Genomic DNA, 17,420 nt, shown 5'->3' on the forward strand with positions numbered 1-17,420 from the left:
AAATACTAATGAAAAAAAACCCCACGCCTATGCAATAGTTTTAAACTAAAACAAATAGTGACTTTTCCAACACGCGGTAACAAGATTCTGGATCCGGTTTTGACGAACTTGAAAGAATTTTATGCTCCTCCACTTAAACGCCCTGCGTTTGGGTTGTCTGACCACGCCTCTGTAGAGGTCCGCCCACTGATTAGATCTAATACCGTGAACTCTAAGGTTACTGTGAAATCGCGTGACTTGCGCACATCTAAGAGACTCGCGATGCGCACCTACCTGGAAAATGTGGATGTGGATACACTTGTCAGCAGCAAAGTCTCTTGCCAAGACAAAGTTAAGATGCTTGAGACTATCGTGGAAGTAGGCATGGACGCCCTGTTCCCTGTACAAGAAAAAAACTATCTACACTAACAACCCTCCTTGGTTGAATTAAAAGCTAAAACGCCTTATTCACAATCGTCAGAAAGCGTTAGCACAAGGAGACCAAGACCGTTATCGGTTGTTTAGAAATTGTGTTAACAGGGAGCGGAAGGTCTGTCGCGCCAAATTTTACAACTCTAAAGTGGAATGCCTCAAGGACTGTAAACCTGCTACTTGGTGGCGGGAGGTTAAGAAGCTTAGTGGAATTTCTGCGCCTGCCGGTGGTAATGGCATTACAAACTTGCTTCATCATATTGCTGATGACTCCGTCGCTGAATCCCAACAAGCAAAGTTAGTGCGTGTCGCGAATACTATCAACGAGGCATTCCTTGAACCAATTGGAGTATTTTCACCCCTTCCACCCTCCGCACACGCACATTTCCCTCCGGATGTTGCACTCCAGGTATCAGAACTGTCAGTACTTCAGAAATGTGGACTTTAAAAGCACACTAGCATACACACATTGGCACCAGTCGGGCCAAGACGGGACGCTAGCACAGTCTATTACCCTTGCAGTTCGGCAACCATGGACAGCTGTTTCGTCCTTATTAGGACTCGTCAGCATGGCATAGCCGGTTTGCCTCAGTTAAACTTCATCGGCAAAAAAACTGCAGGGCGACTTCGACTCGAACGAAGTGCTTTAAACCACAGCTTAGATCCATGTGGGATCTAGAGCTGCGACCGGGCTAGCGTGATGCCAATTGTGCGGATCACGCATGCGACCTTTGCTAGTCTAAAACTCCGTCGGATAGCCAAAACTATCCTTGCGAGTATGTATACATAAATGTGGACTTTAAAAGCACACTAGCATACACACATTGGCACCAGTCGGGCCAAGACGGGACGCTAGCACAGTCTATTACCCGTGCAGTTCGGCAACCATGGACAGCTGTTTCGTCCTTATTAGGACTCGTCAGCATGGCATAGCCGGTTTGCCTCAGTTAAACTTCATCGGCAAAAAACCTGCAGGGCGACTTCGACTCGAACGAAGTGCTTTAAACCACAGCTTAGATCCATGTGGGATCTAGAGCTGCGACCGGGCTAGCGTGATGCCAATTGTGCGGATCACGCATGCGACCTTTGCTAGTCTAAAACTCCGTCGGATAGCCAAAACTATCCTTGCGAATATGTATACATAAATGTGGACTTTAAAAGCACACTAGCATACACACATTGGCACCAGTCGGGCCAAGACGGGACGCTAGCACAGTCTATTACCCGTGCAGTTCGGCAACCATGGACAGCTGTTTCGTCCTTATTAGGACTCGTCAGCATGGCATAGCCGGTTTGCCTCAGTTAAACTTCATCGGCAAAAAAACTGCAGGGCGACTTCGACTCGAACGAAGTGCTTTGAACCACAGCTTAGATCCATGTGGGATCTAGAGCTGCGACCGGGCTAGCGTGATGCCAATTGTGCGGATCACGCATGCGACCTTTGCTAGTCTAAAACTCCGTCGGATAGCCAAAACTATCCTTGCGAGTATGTATACATAAATGTGGACTTTAAAAGCACACTAGCATACACACATTGGCACCAGTCGGGCCAAGACGGGACGCTAGCACAGTCTATTACCCGTGCAGTTCGGCAACCATGGACAGCTGTTTCGTCCTTATTAGGACTCGTCAGCATGGCATAGCCGGTTTGCCTCAGTTAAACTTCATCGGCAAAAAAACTGCAGGGCGACTTCGACTCGAACGAAGTGCTTTAAACCACAGCTTAGATCCATGTGGGATCTAGAGCTGCGACCGGGCTAGCGTGATGCCAATTGTGCGGATCACGCATGCGACCTTTGCTAGTCTAAAACTCCGTCGGATAGCCAAAACTATCCTTGCGAGTATGTATACATAAATGTGGACTTTAAAAGCACACTAGCATACACACATTGGCACCAGTCGGGCCAAGACGGGACGCTAGCACAGTCTATTACCCGTGCAGTTCGGCAACCATGGACAGCTGTTTCGTCCTTATTAGGACTCGTCATGGACAGCTATTTCGTCCTTATTAGGACTCGTCATGGCTGTGGTTTAAAGCACTTCGCTCGAGTCGAAGTCGCCCTGCAGTTTTTTTGCCGATGAAGTTTAACTGAGGCAAACCGGCTATGCCATGCTGACGAGTCCTAATAAGGACGAAACAGCTGTCCATGGTTGCCGAACTGCACGGGTAATAGACTGTGCTAGCGTCCCGTCTTGGCCCGACTGGTGCCAATGTGTGTATGCTAGTGTGCTTCTAAAGTTCACATTTATGTATACATACTCGCAAGGATAGTTTGGCTATCCGGCGGAGTTTTAGACTAGCAAAGGTCGCATGCGTGATCCGCACAATTGGCATCACGCTAGCCCGGTCGCAGCTCTAGATCCCACATGGATCTCAGCTGTGGTTTAAAGCACTTCGCTCGAGTCGAAGTCGCCCTGCAGTTTTTTTGCCGATGAAGTTTAACTGAGGCAAACCGGCTATGCCATGCTGACGAGTCCTAATAAGGACGAAACAGCTGTCCATGGTTGCCGAACTGCACGGGTAATAGACTGTGCTAGCGTCCCGTCTTGGCCCGACTGGTGCCAATGTGTGTATGCTAGTGTGCTTCTAAAGTTCACATTTATGTACTTCAGAAGCTCTCTGCTTTAAATCCACGCAAAGCATCTGGCCCAGATGGCATCCCTGGTTGGGTTCTGAATGAGAGTGCGGACTTACTGGCCACGTCGGTGACTGATATTCTTAATTGCTTTTTTCGGGAGGCTCGACTCCCGCAGTCTTGGAAAGATGCTAATATCACCCCGGTACCAAAACAGAAGCCCATAAGTGACGTAAATAAACATCTTCGTCCGATATTCTTAACGCCCGTTCTCTCTAAAGTTGCGGAGGATTATGTTGTGGAGCACTTTGTTAAACCAGCAATTTTAGCAAAGGTTGACCGGCGCCAATTCGGAACTGTCCCTGGATCAAACACAACGCATGCTCTTATTAGCATGATCCACTCATGGCTATCTGCTACTGACGGGAATGGTGCGACAGTCAGAGCTATCTTACTTGACTTTCGTAAAGCGTTCGACCTGATTGACCATCGGATTCTTGTCGACAAGCTCCACGCCTATGACATCCCCCACTCGGTAATCTCGTGGATTGTTGATTTTCTCTCCTGTCGCCGACAAAGGGTTAAGCTTGGCCAAGACTGCTTCTCGGAATGGGGCGCAATTTCATCAGGCGTGATTAATGATCTTGATGCCCAAGGGGTCGACCTCTGGAAGTACGTAGATGACACAACTCTGGCTGAGGTTGTCAACAAAGGAGAGGAATGTACCGTCCAGCATTCCCTTGACGAGTTGTCCTGCAAAGTAGCCACTGATAGATTCCAACTTAACGAAGCCAAGTGCAAGGAACTACGTATTAGTTTTAGTAGGTCGGAGATAGATGTAGAGTCAGCTAGAATTAACGGCGAGGAATTGGCTCGCGTTTCCCAAGCAAAGATCTTAGGCGTTACAGTGTCTGATGACCTAACATGGAACTGTCATATAGCAGAAATACTTAAAAAAATCAATAAGCGCTTGTACTTTCTACGGCAACTTAAACGCGCTAACATTAAGGTTAAGGAGCTACTTCTTTTTACTTAACTTGCATTAGACCAGTGACCGAATACGCATGTCCGGTGTTCCACCATTGCCTGCCGCAATACCTATCAAATGATCTCGAAAGATGCCAGAAACGGGCCCTGCGCATAATCTATCCGCACTGTTAGTTTCAGAGAGTAGTTTTAACTCCAAAAGGGGAGTAAAACACCGAGGTACAAAATGACTCCCTTTTTGGAGTGATTTTTTACTCCCTTTTTTCTACTCTCTCAAGGGAGTAGATTTTACCCCTGTAGGGGAGTAACTAAAGGGAGTGATTTACTAGGTTGCTTGCTATTACTCCATTAAAGGAGTACAATTTACCCTCAAAATGGAGTTATTTTTTACTCCTTTTTTTCCTACTCTCTCAGGGGAGTAGATTTTACCCACTTTAGGGGGTAGCTAAGTGGAGTAATTTACTAGGTTGCTTGTAGTTACTCCATTAAAAGAGTACAATTCACCCTCAAAATGGGAGTCAATTTTTACTCCCTATTTTATTTCCCCCTACTAATTGGGTAACTAAAGGGATGATTTCAACCCCCTTCCCCCCTGTTTTTACAAAATGGCCGTTTAAACTCCACCTACTTCAGGTGTTAATACTGGAGAAAGTAGAGTAATTTAGAAACACTAAGGAAAAGACGTTATTATGAATTTGACAAATCATTTAATTAAACAATTCAGTTTAAAAAATAACAAAAATATAAGTTGAACAAATGTTTGAAAAATAATAGTCATTTGACATAAGGTATCCAGGACAAAATTACTAACAAGTGTCCCAACATAATAAAGCTGAAACAAACATAACACAATATTATTTTTCTATAACAACTTTAACAGCTTTTGAACATTACCCTTTTTGGCGTCATTACGGTTTTCCAAAAGAACTGCCTCCTCCTCCATCTTTGTATATTCAGATAAGAAGCTAGAAGCCTAATGCCTCTATATGCACCATTTAAATTTGAACCTGGTAGGCTAGCTTGAAAAGATAACTAGGTTCTTCATATGCAGGGTTTACTGTGATCAGAATATACGGACAAAAACCAACTACAGTAACATTAGATATTCAAAATAAATATCTGGACAAATTTTAGGTGCAAGACTGATTACTAGGTTTTTACTAAGCTAAGTTATTCAATTTTTTGCTTCAAGTAACAGTTTATAAAGCATAGGCGCTTTAGATGTAAGTACAGTGATTAGTGAATAACTTAAGTTTACAAAGTTTTTATTCGTTTCTTGCGATTTACACATTGATACATTCCTTATACCTCAAACTTCTTTCTTTTCTGGCTTTCAACTCGAGCACATTTTACTATCTCTATCATAATGTCCTGCGAAGATAATAAGAGAAACACATAAGAAGGTAGTATTGCTTTGGAAGATAACAAAGAATCACAAAACATATCAGTCTGGTTCGAGAAATCCGCTCACGAACGATGATTTGATGCTGAAGTTGGTCGCAAAAATCACATTTAGTATTAACCTATCACATTATAAAGCCCATTACACACTAACCTTTAACTTCAATCCATGTTCTGCCATCAAATCCTTAAAAAAGGTGGATTACGCGTAGAAAAGACGGGAATAAACGGCTATCTGTTTGGAGGTTATGATAATGGCTTTAGTTCGACCGTTACGATTTTGCGCCATGGGCCCAAGCCCCTCTCGGCCACTAAAGCGAGGGACGCCCGGTACATTTTGGTTTTACGGGCCCTGGTGAGCCGTCTTCTATCTGCAAAGCGGGACTTCTTTTTTTTTTATAATCTCAAGTAGCATTTCTATTAGAAACAATATATATTATTTTATAATGTTTAAATCGGATCTAATAATTTTATACAATTATCACCCTACCTATCTTTCTTTTAATCGCAGTACTAATTATTCTGAGCGAATTTTGAAAGTACACCACATAAAACTCATGTTCGAGTCCAAGCCTGTCTTTGATTAAATTTCTTATTGTTGTAGTATAGCTGACAATATATGCAAGTATAGTGAGGCCTGTTCTTGTATTGAAAATGTTCTTTTAGGATTTCCTAAGAATTCCCTAAGAGTTCCTAAAATGTAGAACTTCAAATCTTCTTCCTAAGATTTTCTTATCCAAATTATTTCAATTTTCTAATCTACTGCTTATACTAGGAAATCCTAGGAATTTTTAGGAAGTTTAATCATATTTTGTTGTTTTGATCGAACTTAGGAAATCTTAGGAAACTCCTAGGCACAGGGTAGAGTTTTTTGTCTCAATACCAATAAATACGATAAATTATTATTTTTATCTTTTGTCTTATATAATAAAGACTATCGTTTTCCTTCTTAAATTCAGCTAATTCAGAGTAAAAAAACAACTCCCTTTATTTTATATATTTGGAGTGGTTTGTTACTGCTCTAAAAAGATACAGCTGGAGTAAAAACTACTCTTTCAACACGAGATGGCTGGGGTAGTTTTTACTCTTCAAAACCTACCCCCTAAAAGGAGTACTTTTTTACTCCATTTCTTGACCATCTGGAGTAAAAATAACTCCTTTCATTTCAGATAGTTGGAGTAGCTTTTACTCTGCCAAAATTACTCCCAGAAAAGAGTACTTTTTACTCCATTATTTGACCAACAAGAGTGAAAATTACTCTTTTTCTAATAAACATTCGATACTAATTCTCAGCAGAGTAAAACTTACTCCGTTAAGGGAGTAAACAAAAAAATTACTCCTCAGTGGAGTAGTTTTTACTCCAATAAAGGAGTTGAAATTACTCCTTTAAAAGTACTCCATCGCAAAGAGTAGTTTTTACTCTCTGATTGGAGTAAAAATAACTCCCTGAAACTAACAGTGCGTTACTGTCCTACGAATGCGCGCTCTCCACAGCGGGGCTGGAAACGTTACACAATCGTCCCGCAACCATATCTCAGAAATTATTTGCCGACATTCTGAATCCAGCTCATTGGTTGCATAGTCTCCTTCCAACTCAAAACATGTGCCCAGTTAATCTAAGGCGCAGGCGCACTTTCAATGTACAGCCGTTACGAACAAATAGAACGCGCCAAAGTTTCATCTACCACCATTCATTGAACCATTTTAAATTAAATAGTTGAATTATTCATCTTTAATATACAATTTTACATGGTTTTAATTAATAGTTTTCATAATATAAATTATTGCTTACATATTTTCAAATTTTTAATATTATTATTATAATTGTAACATAAACGTAATTCAGCCTATGGCTGCAATGTTTTATGAATAAACCATCCATCTATCTATCGAAGAGAGAACAACCGGAAGTACAACAGCGAAGCAGATAGTAGAGCAGTACAATGATGTATGTAGTGGCGACTTAGGGACACTCGAAGGAAAGCAGCATCTGGATGTAGACCCGACAGTACCACCTAACATTGCACCATCAAGACGGGTACCTTTTGCGCTGAAGCCGCAGCTGGAAGCCGAGCTACAAAGACTGACGGACATTGGTGTTATAGTGCCTGTTGATGAGCCAACGGACTAGGTGAACAACCTTGTGGTGGCGACTAAGGAATCGGAAGACCTAAGGCTGTGCTTGGACCCTAAGCAACTTAACAAAGCTCTGAAGAGAGATACCCCCTCCCAGTTATTGATGATGTTCTCCCGAATCTTTCAAAAGCAAAGATCTTCACCAAAGTGGATGCGCGTAACGGATAATGGCACGTCCAACGATGAGTCCATCAAGCTGACCACGTTTGACACGCCCTTCGGCAGATTTAACTGAAGGCGGCTACCGTTTGGAATATCGGTATCTAGTGAGATGTTTCAAAAGTAGCTCACCCAAGCCTTGGATAGGCTGGACGGTGTACTCACGGTACATGGTGACATGGTGATTTATGGAGTCGGCGAGACTGAGAAAGAGGCACAGGATGATCATGACAAGAATCTGAAACGTTTTCTACAGAGGTGTAGAGAGCGCGGCGTAAAATTAAACAAGAAGAAGCTTCAACTGGGATGCGAAGAGATCCCGTACTTGGGTCACGTGATCACGCGAGACGGCCTGAAGCCTGACCCGGATAAGGTTAAGGCTGTCCAAGAGATGCCACAGCCAACTGACGTAAAAGGCGTTAGAAGGTTTTGTGGGTTTGTCAACTACCTAGCCAAATTCCTCCCAAACCTGGCGAGCGTCATAGGGCCAATCCAGCAACTAACAAGGCACGATGTTGAATGGCAGTGGCGACCGGAGCACGATCAAGCATTTGGGAAGATCAAAGAGCTCGCAAGCAAGGCACCGGTACTGAAGTACTATGAACCGGACGTGGAGCTGACTGCAATGCGACGCCAGTGAGAAAGGACTGGGGGCCGCTCTAACGCAAAGGGGCCAGCCTGTCGCCTTTGCAAGCCGTGCACTAACAGAGACTGAACAAAGATATGCGCAGATCGAAAAGGAGATGCTCGCTGTGGTATACTCACTGCAGAAATTCGATCAATACGTCTATGGAAGAGAAGTAACAGTGGAAAGCGACCATAAGCCCTTAGCAGCGATTGTAACAAAGCCCTTGAGGAGCGCCCCAAAACGCCTACAGGGTATGCTTCTGAAGATGCAGAGATACTGCGTTACCATTGTATACAAGCCCGGAACGGAGATGTATTTAGCAGACACGCTAAGCCGGGCATTTTTGCAGTCGTCAAAGAATGCACAGGGGGAGTTCGAGAGAATCAATGCGGTAAAGTTACTCCCAATCACTGACGAGCGTCTAGCGGAGCTCAAGAAAAACACCAGGGATGACGAGGTCCTACAGCAGCTGAGACAAGTGATTCAGATCGGCTGGCCTGAGGAGAGGAAAGAACTCCCTGCTTGCCTGATCCCCTACTTCAGTTGTCGGGATGAGCTAGCTATCTACGATGGTCTAGTGTTCAAAGGAGAGCGTCTAATCGTCCCGAAGGCCATGCGTGCAAGCATGAAAGAAAGGCTACACAGCTCACACATTGGGGTGAATGGATGCCTACGTCGAGCGAGAGAATGCCTCTTCTGGCCTGGCATGACCAGCGAGATAAAAGAATTCATCTCGCAGTGCGAGAGCTGTTGCATGTACGACAACAAGCAGCAAAGAGAAACCTTGATGAGCCACGAGACGACAGAGCTTCCATGGGAGAAAGTCGGCATTGATCTATTCACAATTGATGGTAAAAATTACCTCATTGTGGTAGATTACTTCTAAGGTTTCTGGGAGATTGACCCACTTACATCCGATTGCAAAGCACCAACCGTCGTCAAGAAACTCAAGACCCATTTTGCTAGACATGGATTCCAGACGTAGTCATCAGCGACAATGGACCACAGTTTTATTGTGAAGAGTTTGCAGCGTTTACGAAGAGCTGGGGTTTTGAGCACAGAACCGGAAGCCCAGGACACCAGCAGCCCAACGGGAAGGCTGAAGCCTCTGTCAAGCAAGCCAAGAAGCTCATTCCGAAAGCGAAATCTAGTAGGGAAGACCTATACTTGGGATTATTCGCGGTCAGGAACACACCAACTGAATCGATGGGCTCTAGTCTGGCACAGCGTTTGCTAGGAAGAAGATGCAAGACCAGGCTACCAACAACGAGGGAGCTGTTGCGTCCCCAGACAGTGTCGACTGAGCTAATAAAGAAGCAGACGAAAGAGCAGCAACAACGACAGGCGAAATACTACGACAGGGGAGCTCGCGACCTGGAGCCTTTGGATGAAGGGGACGTAGTGAGAATGAGGCCGTTTAGGCTTGGGAAAAAGGAATGGGACAGAGCGACTGTCCGCAAACGGCTTGACGAGAGATCATATGAAATTGAGACTGATTGTTCTTAGCGCTATATTTAGATGATTGACAACTCAATAATACTGTATCATATTACCTACTCCCATGTAGATCTGATCTCTCTCTTTGTGAATAAACTATTGAACACAACACGTAACAAACATGATAACTCTGATGAGTATTTTTAGATAAGAAATTATGGTTCATGACAAATTATCCAAGTCAAGTCAACAGAATCCCCATTAGATCTGAACTGAATGGATTAGGTTTCACAATAACGTTTTGCTATTTGAATACAGTGCATTGATTTTTTTCATTACAAAGCGGTGTAAAATACTTTATATAAGTTAAGTTACTTAATTAAGTATATATTAATTTTGTGAGTCCCCATTTTGTCTTTTTCTAAACTAAATGGATTAGGTTTCACAATTATGTTTTGCTAGTTGAATAAATTGCATTCATTTTGTTAAATACAAAATAAAAGGTAAATATATGATGTGATGTATGATTTCTTTTCGGATTGCTACTGAAAACCAGCTAAAAAGTGCAGCTTCGGCGAGCACTCCAGATCACAGCTCGAGTACAGAAAAATAAACTCACCACAAGTTCTAGACTTTTGAAAAACTGCCCTGGAAGCCGTGCTTATCCTCTCCCAAGGTAGATCCAACAGATCACTTTGTAATCCACCCATTTCTCCCTGCATCGTGCAAACGACTATCAAACGACTTCCCTTGGAGCTGACTACCGTTCAGCTCCAAGGGAATGCACTGCTCCTTTCGATCCAAATTCGCTCCTGTTGCCTCCCGAAGAGTTTTATATGACTCTTTACTAGACTATTTGTTGTAATCAGACATTGTAAGAATATAAACGCAACAAATAGTAGGGCAAACTTTTAGGTCAATGATCGATTCAAAATGGTTCCTTCAGCGTAGTAAACAATCGTGTGACGAAACACGGGGGTGCCTATGACGTAATTTCGCTGTATTTTTTGTCTCACTTGATACCTCTCTTTAAAGAATAATTGCATCGTCTTCCTCGTAATCTTTTACTTTTATTTTATAATATTTAAGCGAAGATTGAATTTTATAATAAGCCTAAGAACAGCCTGACACGATTTTCGCTTCAGAAACACTTTATAATGACCCTTACCTTACATCATCCACAAAGAGGCCAAATACATCTGACCAGTATTGAAAATCATTGATATATAATTGAAAATAATAGAGGTCCAAGGTCAGACCCTAGGGTACTCTGTTGTTGTGGCACATTTGAAAGATTCAACATTATCAAAAGCTTGTTGCCTACTACAAGGTACAATTTCAACCAATCATCCAAAATTATTATATAATGCTGAAACTTTTTCAATAATATTTCATAATCTACTGTATCGAACACCTTAATTAAATCTCAATATACAGCTGATCTTGGAAAATGCCAACAACAATGTTGTCCACTTTAACAGCCGGTAGCCAACTTGGTAAAGCGAACATATAACTTACAAACAGAAATTTCGCAGCTGAGGAAATATTGTCTTTCTATCTATGGCACCGTTTTTTGGGCAAATCCCCACATTTTAGTCCTGGTAAGGTATACCAAACAAGTAAAAAACGGGTCTTTCCAATTTCTTACTAGACCAGCCAAGCCCTTTTTGTAAGATAACCTTGAGAACCCAGCATTGTGCAAATGATTCCAAGTTTCTCTATCACTACAGCAGCCATCAAGAAACATTGGCATAAAGCCTGTAATAGAGGAGGAAAGCAGTTGGAGAAAGCTCCTTATGGTCCAGGGCTCATCTGAAAAAAACATAAAAAAAGTTCTACCATTATAGAAAACAATACAACAATAAACATCAAAACATGAGGCACCAAGAAGACCAAGACAAGCTCTACCAAGGGGGGGGGGGAGTGCAACGGCCGAAAGTCCACTTTTGGTTCTCAATTGACGTGCTATTTGTAGACAATAATAAAAATCATAAGCTAGATCACTCTGGTATGTAGCCAAATCCGACAATAAACGTCCCTTGGAGATACTGCAAAGGCATAAAGAATCCCTTTTTGTTCTTTGGGAGGTGGTTAGATTTTTATCAGAAAACTCCCTCCTTCCCCCCCCCCCTCCCCGGAATAATAAGGTCCACCTTTTCAGATTTCGCAACCCCCCAAGAAAAATCCTTGGTATGGAGTTTGAGGTGCTATGATGTAATTGTTTGCACCATACTTTAACGTGATAGATTGGTTGACATCTTAAACCTTTTGACAATGGTAATACTTTCTGCACTGTCATCATATTAACACACACTTTACATTAAGTAAAGGGCTAGACTCAGGTACCTAACTGTGCATGTCATAGAATGATTTTATAATTGATCTTATTCAGTAGTAATTGTGGGAACTATTGTTCCCACAATTGATGGCTCAGTAAAACATAGTATACCTTTAACATGCTCCATGAAGAAGTAATACCCTCCCTGGAAGACAATTTGATAAAACAGTCAGCATAAAAGTAAACAAACATACACATGATATCTCTCTCCTTATCATTTGAGCGGGGTAGCTGCTCAAATTCTTGTGTGAGATACATATAAATTAGCGGTACATTTTGTTTTTTTAATAATGCGAGAAAATGCTATCTTGACGAACAAATGACCTTATATCTTTATTAATATAGAGGAAACATTTATCAATGTATTGATGTCTTTTAATTAAAATATTCCCCTTGCCTGTGTACAGTAGGACAATGCTACTTTTGGTGGCACTTAGAAAATGTGTTATGCATATTCGAGTAAACTGGTTTCTGCTGTGTGTACTGTATCTACCGGTGTAAAAGTCACACCCACGTATAAGATGCACCCAGAATTTTGAGATCAAAATAGTAAAAATGTCAATATTCAAATGTTTGAGTAATTCCAGTAATTCAAGAAAGAAATGCTGCAAAAAGCAAATTTGCTGTCGGTTAGTGAAAGATTCAATAGAACTAAAACCAAAGTGTTTCTGTGAAGAACAACGCAGTGTATGACCTTTTCCTTTGACATCGTCTTTTACCTTTGAAAATCACCATCAGCTTCCATTTCGTTTCATTCAAATTATAAAAAGTGGCATTCCGCATATAAAACGCACCCTAATTTTGAAGGTCATTTTGGAGTGAAAAAAGTGTGGCTTATACCACAGGCTTACCAACCTCTCAGTCAGTCTCCAGTCAATCCCAGTAACTAGCTCGAATATTTTCACGATTGATCACCTCCTGTTTAATTGTTCTTTAATTGTCTTATATCCTAGAATAAAGTTTATTGTGACCTTTATTCTAGGATATAAGACAATTATCCTCCTCGATGGGATCGCCACCTTATCGTGGTGAGGGTGTTTGTGTGTCCCAATGACCTCTAGAGCTATGTTGGCGGGAGTATTTTACTCCTGGCAGGGACACCCATGTCGAACAGGTCGAAAGGTAGGGGCCAGACGAAGAGTGATCCACTGGTCCTCCAGGTTGGGGGTTGGGCAAAGGGTTGATAACCCTCTCCCATAAAAAAATAGCTTATCACAGAAACCAGAAGCAGAGCAAATTCACTTGGGAAGTGGGACCGTGGCTGCATCTCATGAAAGAGATTGTATGACGCGCAGAGGCCAAAGCCATCGGGACGCCCTTGGGCTGACTAAACCATTGGTCCACTCAAAACATGCAATGAGAATAGGTAATTGGAATGTCAGGACATTATATAGTAGCGGCAATGTTGCCCAAGCAGCGAGGGAAATGGGCAAGAGAGACATCAACATCATGGGAATCAGTGAAACTCACTGGACAGGCCAAGGGAAAATGCAGCTGAGAGATGGCGAGACGATGGTTTATTCTAGAAGGGAAGATAACATCCATAGAGAGGGAGTAGGGATCCTCATGTCCGAAAATGCGGCGGCTTGTTTAATAGAATGGACTCCTTGGAACGAGAGAATGATTCAAGCAAGATTCTACTCCAGGCACATTAAATTGACCATCATTCACATATACGTGCCTACAGAGGATGCAGACGAACATTAAAAAGATGAGTTCTATACACGGCTGCAGGAGGTACTAGATAGCAGAAACCAACACAACATGTTAATCATCACTGGTGATATGAATGCAAAGGTTGGCGACCAGAACTGGGACTATGAAAGAGTCATGGGGAAGCATGGATTGGGAGTTCGAAATGACAATGGAGAAAGATTATGTGAATTGTGTGACCTTAACGAACTTGTCATAACTGGGACGCTGTTCCCACATAGAACCATTCACAAGGCAACTTGGATTTCACCAGATGGAAAGACAAAGAACCAGATAGACCATGTTTTGGTAAATAAGAGGTTTAGGAATTCAGTAAAAGACACAAGGGTTTTTAGATCAGCGGACGTAGGAAGTGATCACTACTTAGTGTGTGCAACTGTAAAGCTAAGGTTAAGAAAAGATCCAAAACGGAAGGGTAACATCAGAGTGAAATATGATACATCTACATTGATGGAGAAAGATGTAAGGAACACATTTAACATCAAATTAAGGAATCGGTTCCAAGCATTGGAGCAAGAGGACGAAGAAGAGAGAGGGGAAGAAGTAGTAGATGCAAAGGAAGAAGTGGAAAGGGACTTTACTATAATGAAAAAGGCACTCTTGGAAGTTGCAGAGACAGTTTTAGGTAAGCCACGAAAGAAGAACAAACCATGGATTAGCGGAGAGTCTTGGAGTCTTATAGATGAAAGACAACAGATGAATGAGAAAATATTGAGTACACGATCGGAGAGAGTTAAGGGGCAATTGAGGAAAAAGTACAGAGAAAAAGACAGAGAAGTGAAGCGAAGTTTGAAGGCAGACAAAAAGAAATGGTTAGAGGAGATAGCATCTGAAGCTGAAAAGGCGGCGCGAAGCCAACATATGAAGACCTTATATGGATTGACGAAGCAACTATGTAACGAGAGACCTAGGCACAGCACCGCAGTGTTGGATAAGGACGGTAACCTTCTCAGTAAAAAAGAAGAAATACAGTGGAGATGGACAGAACATTTTAGGGAAGTATTAAATAGAGAGCAACCAGATAACCCCATAGAACCGGAGGATGAAGTTGAATTTGAATTCGGAGAATTGATAGAGGAAATATCCGTCAATGAACCATTTTTCGGAGAAGTAAAAGATACAATCACAACACCAAAGAATGGAAAATCGCCGGGCATAGATAATATCACAGCTGAGTTGCTGAAGGCAGACCCAGAATTCTCGGCCAAGGGAGTGCATAAGCTACTTGTAAAAGTGTGGAGGCATGAAACCATCCCAAACGACTGGAAGAAAGGGCTTATAATAAAGCTACCAAAGAAAGGAAATTTGAAAGAATGTAAGAACTCACGAGGAATCCCCTTATTGTCCATCGTAGGGAAGATACTTGGAAGAATTGTTATTGACAGGATACGAAACGGAGTTTACAAAAAGTTGAGAAAAGAGCAGGCTGGCTATAGAAGAGGGAGAGGAACTACGGAGCAAGTATTTATACTGAGAAACATCATAGAGCAAGTAAATGAGTGGCAGGCAACTTTGTATGTTAATTTCATAGACTTTGAGAAAGCCTTCGATTCAGTCCATCGTGAGAGTTTGTGGGTAATTATGGAAAAGTATGGAGTTCCAGAGAAGATTATACGCATTGTGAGGCTGTTTTATGAAGATTTCCAGTGTGCGGTCGAAGATCAGGGTAAAATAGGAGAATGGTTCAACATAAAGACGGGGGTAAAGCAAGGCTGCAATATGTCGGGCTTTATATTTCTATTGGTCATGGACTGGATATTGCGAAGGTCAGTTGGAAAAGGAGAAAATGGAATACAATGGAAATTTACATCTAAACTGGACGATCTAGACTTTGCGGACGACATAGCATTGCTTTCCTCAACAAAACACCATATTCAGGAGAAGACAGCAAAGCTGGACGGCGAGGCTAGGCGAGCGGGATTGAAAATAAACTTAGAAAAGACAAAGATGCTAAGGATAAATGCCAAACAGTATGGAAATATTGTGATCAATGGAAAAGAAATTGAAGACGTCAGCGAGTTTACGTACCTAGGAGCAAAAGTTTGCAGAGAGGGTGGTGGAATGAAAGATCTCAGAAATAGATTATCAAAAGCAAGGAGTGTGTACACAAGGCTGAAACGTATATGGAACTCAAAGAAGATCATGAGACGGACAAAGATAAAGATTTACAAGTCGTTGGTACTTTCGGTTTTATTGTACGGTTGCGAGACGTGGAAGATGAACAAGAAAGATGATAAATTGCTAGATGTATTCCAACAGAAGTGTTTGAGAAGGATATTGAAGATTAGTTGGGAAGACCATGTAACGAATGAAGAGGTACAGAGAAGAACTGGAGTACATCAATTGAGAACGGTACAGACTATAAAGAAGTTTTGTATTACAAGCCCCAAACTCCCACTCAAGGTTTTGAAAATACTAAATGAGTGGTAGTTTTTTTTATTTTTACTCTGTTCTGTTTTATTCATATAATATGGCTTCTAAATGTGTAATTTTCAAGGCCTTGAGCGAGAGGCAGTGGCCCACCCGAAGAAGATAGAATGTTTAATTTGTTCCTCAAGGCAGCATTTTCTTGCGTTTTCTTGCGTTATTCAAAAAATAATAATAAAAGCTACTGCTCATTTAGCACACGCAAGACCCACTGCGTTCGTGATATCACACTGATATCAAACTCCCCTCTGATTTGGTCGAATTTGGCCCTTTGATCAATGGGTCGCGTTATTTAAAAGAATTAAAAGCTTCCCCTAGTTAGCCACTGCGTTCGTAATATCACACTGACCGGTTTCAGCACTCTTTTAAACTCCTGCAAACTCTTCTTAACCACTTCCTCATCCATAGAACACAACAACTGCGTTGCAACAAGAACTGACACGGAGTTATCCGGTATTTCACTCATATCTTCAGAGCCCTGCACTATAAATTCCTTGAGATTAATCGCCGGATACTTCTTCAAGTTCTCACGGAGGAATTTTTCCATATGGGGGTTGTAATCGACTGCGACCAGAGACGATTTCTCTGGTAAATTCATGTACGCTAGATTTCGGCCAGTGCTTATTCCAATCTCATACAAATCACCGCCTAATTCTTTAAGTCTCGCTCCGATCTCAGCAAAAAGTTCCCCCCGAATAGCTCTTTGGGATATCACAGCTTCGGGGTACTGACTCCATTGCGATTGCACTTGCGCAAACCATTTCTTGTATGATTTTGTAGACGCAATCGTTGAGAGTATACGATGCAAGATCCGAAACTTGATCAGTAAAAAGAAAGCGAATACCGCAGTTGCAGTGTAAAAGAACAAGGCGGTAAGTTCAACTTGCAATGTATTTCCAATGGACGCCATCTTGGAAAGCCACAGGAAACCCAAAAACTGTCGACAAAAACCTGCGCCAGTGAGCTGCAGCTGTGCGTGGCGTAACCGACAAAGAACAAAGACAGGGCGGGATACTGGTTATTGCTTCCATTAATTCTCGGGTACCTCAGGTCCTTCAGCCTAACCGTAAAGCCAAAGCTTTAGCTGCTATACGGCGTTTCAGCGTATGTCTGTAAGTATGGCATTTTTTTCCTCCTTTCATCTGATCTGTAGGGGTTCGATCCTCCAAGGGCATACGACTCCTCCCGAAACACGTTAAGTAAGGCA

General features: G+C 42.1%; 3 protein-coding genes across 4 annotated transcripts; 2 read left to right on the forward strand and 1 right to left on the reverse strand.

Annotated features, from left to right (window-relative positions):
• The first annotated feature begins 261 nt into the window (after positions 1-261).
• LOC116618539 lies at positions 262-7,506 on the forward strand. Its single transcript, XM_032382365.1, has 4 exons — positions 262-357; positions 461-820; positions 3,025-3,808; positions 7,271-7,506. The coding sequence occupies exons 1-4, from the start codon at positions 262-264 to the stop codon at positions 7,504-7,506; spliced, it is 1,476 nt and encodes a 491-aa protein (XP_032238256.1).
• LOC5499032 (thiol S-methyltransferase METTL7B) lies at positions 4,838-17,154 on the reverse strand. 2 transcript variants are annotated; one of them, XR_007307516.1, is made up of 4 exons: positions 16,563-17,154; positions 12,185-12,218; positions 5,530-11,547; positions 4,838-5,345 (listed from the first exon to the last, which is right to left on the reverse strand). XR_007307516.1 is itself a non-coding variant. In XM_001620627.3 (3 exons), the coding sequence occupies exons 1-3, from the start codon at positions 17,121-17,123 to the stop codon at positions 11,294-11,296; spliced, it is 849 nt and encodes a 282-aa protein (XP_001620677.3). In that variant the 5' UTR covers positions 17,124-17,154; the 3' UTR covers positions 4,838-11,293. The 2 variants fall into 2 exon arrangements, 1 of the variants encoding a protein (XP_001620677.3); XM_001620627.3 differs by having other exon boundaries at positions 4,838-11,547.
• On the forward strand, positions 8,414-9,804 carry LOC116604850 (uncharacterized protein K02A2.6-like). Its single transcript, XM_048726133.1, has 2 exons — positions 8,414-9,169; positions 9,265-9,804. The coding sequence occupies exons 1-2, from the start codon at positions 8,414-8,416 to the stop codon at positions 9,802-9,804; spliced, it is 1,296 nt and encodes a 431-aa protein (XP_048582090.1).
• Positions 17,155-17,420: the final 266 nt, after the last annotated feature.

The sequence above is a fragment of the Nematostella vectensis genome, chromosome 4 (assembly GCF_932526225.1).
Source record: "Nematostella vectensis chromosome 4, jaNemVect1.1, whole genome shotgun sequence".
Lineage (NCBI taxonomy): Eukaryota > Metazoa > Cnidaria > Anthozoa > Actiniaria > Edwardsiidae > Nematostella > Nematostella vectensis.

Excerpts from the sequence above, each read along its gene's own strand:
- LOC116618539 (XM_032382365.1), top strand. The coding sequence starts at position 262 with ATGCGCACCTACCTGGAAAATGTGGATGTGGATACACTTGTCAGCAGC. Across the intron at positions 358-460 it reads TGCTTGAGACTATCGTGGAA|AAAGCGTTAGCACAAGGAGA; the intron begins GTAGGCATGGAC and ends CACAATCGTCAG. Across the intron at positions 3,809-7,270 it reads GGAACTACGTATTAGTTTTA|AGAGAACAACCGGAAGTACA; the intron begins GTAGGTCGGAGA and ends TATCTATCGAAG.
- LOC116604850 (XM_048726133.1), top strand. The coding sequence starts at position 8,414 with ATGCTCGCTGTGGTATACTCACTGCAGAAATTCGATCAATACGTCTAT. Across the intron at positions 9,170-9,264 it reads GTAAAAATTACCTCATTGTG|ACATGGATTCCAGACGTAGT; the intron begins GTAGATTACTTC and ends CCATTTTGCTAG.
- LOC5499032 (XM_001620627.3), bottom strand. The coding sequence starts at position 17,123 with ATGGCGTCCATTGGAAATACATTGCAAGTTGAACTTACCGCCTTGTTC. Across the intron at positions 12,219-16,562 it reads TTAAAAGAGTGCTGAAACCG|GGAGGGTATTACTTCTTCAT; the intron begins GTCAGTGTGATA and ends ATTGTCTTCCAG. Across the intron at positions 11,548-12,184 it reads CTTCATGGAGCATGTTAAAG|ATGAGCCCTGGACCATAAGG; the intron begins GTATACTATGTT and ends TGTTTTTTTCAG.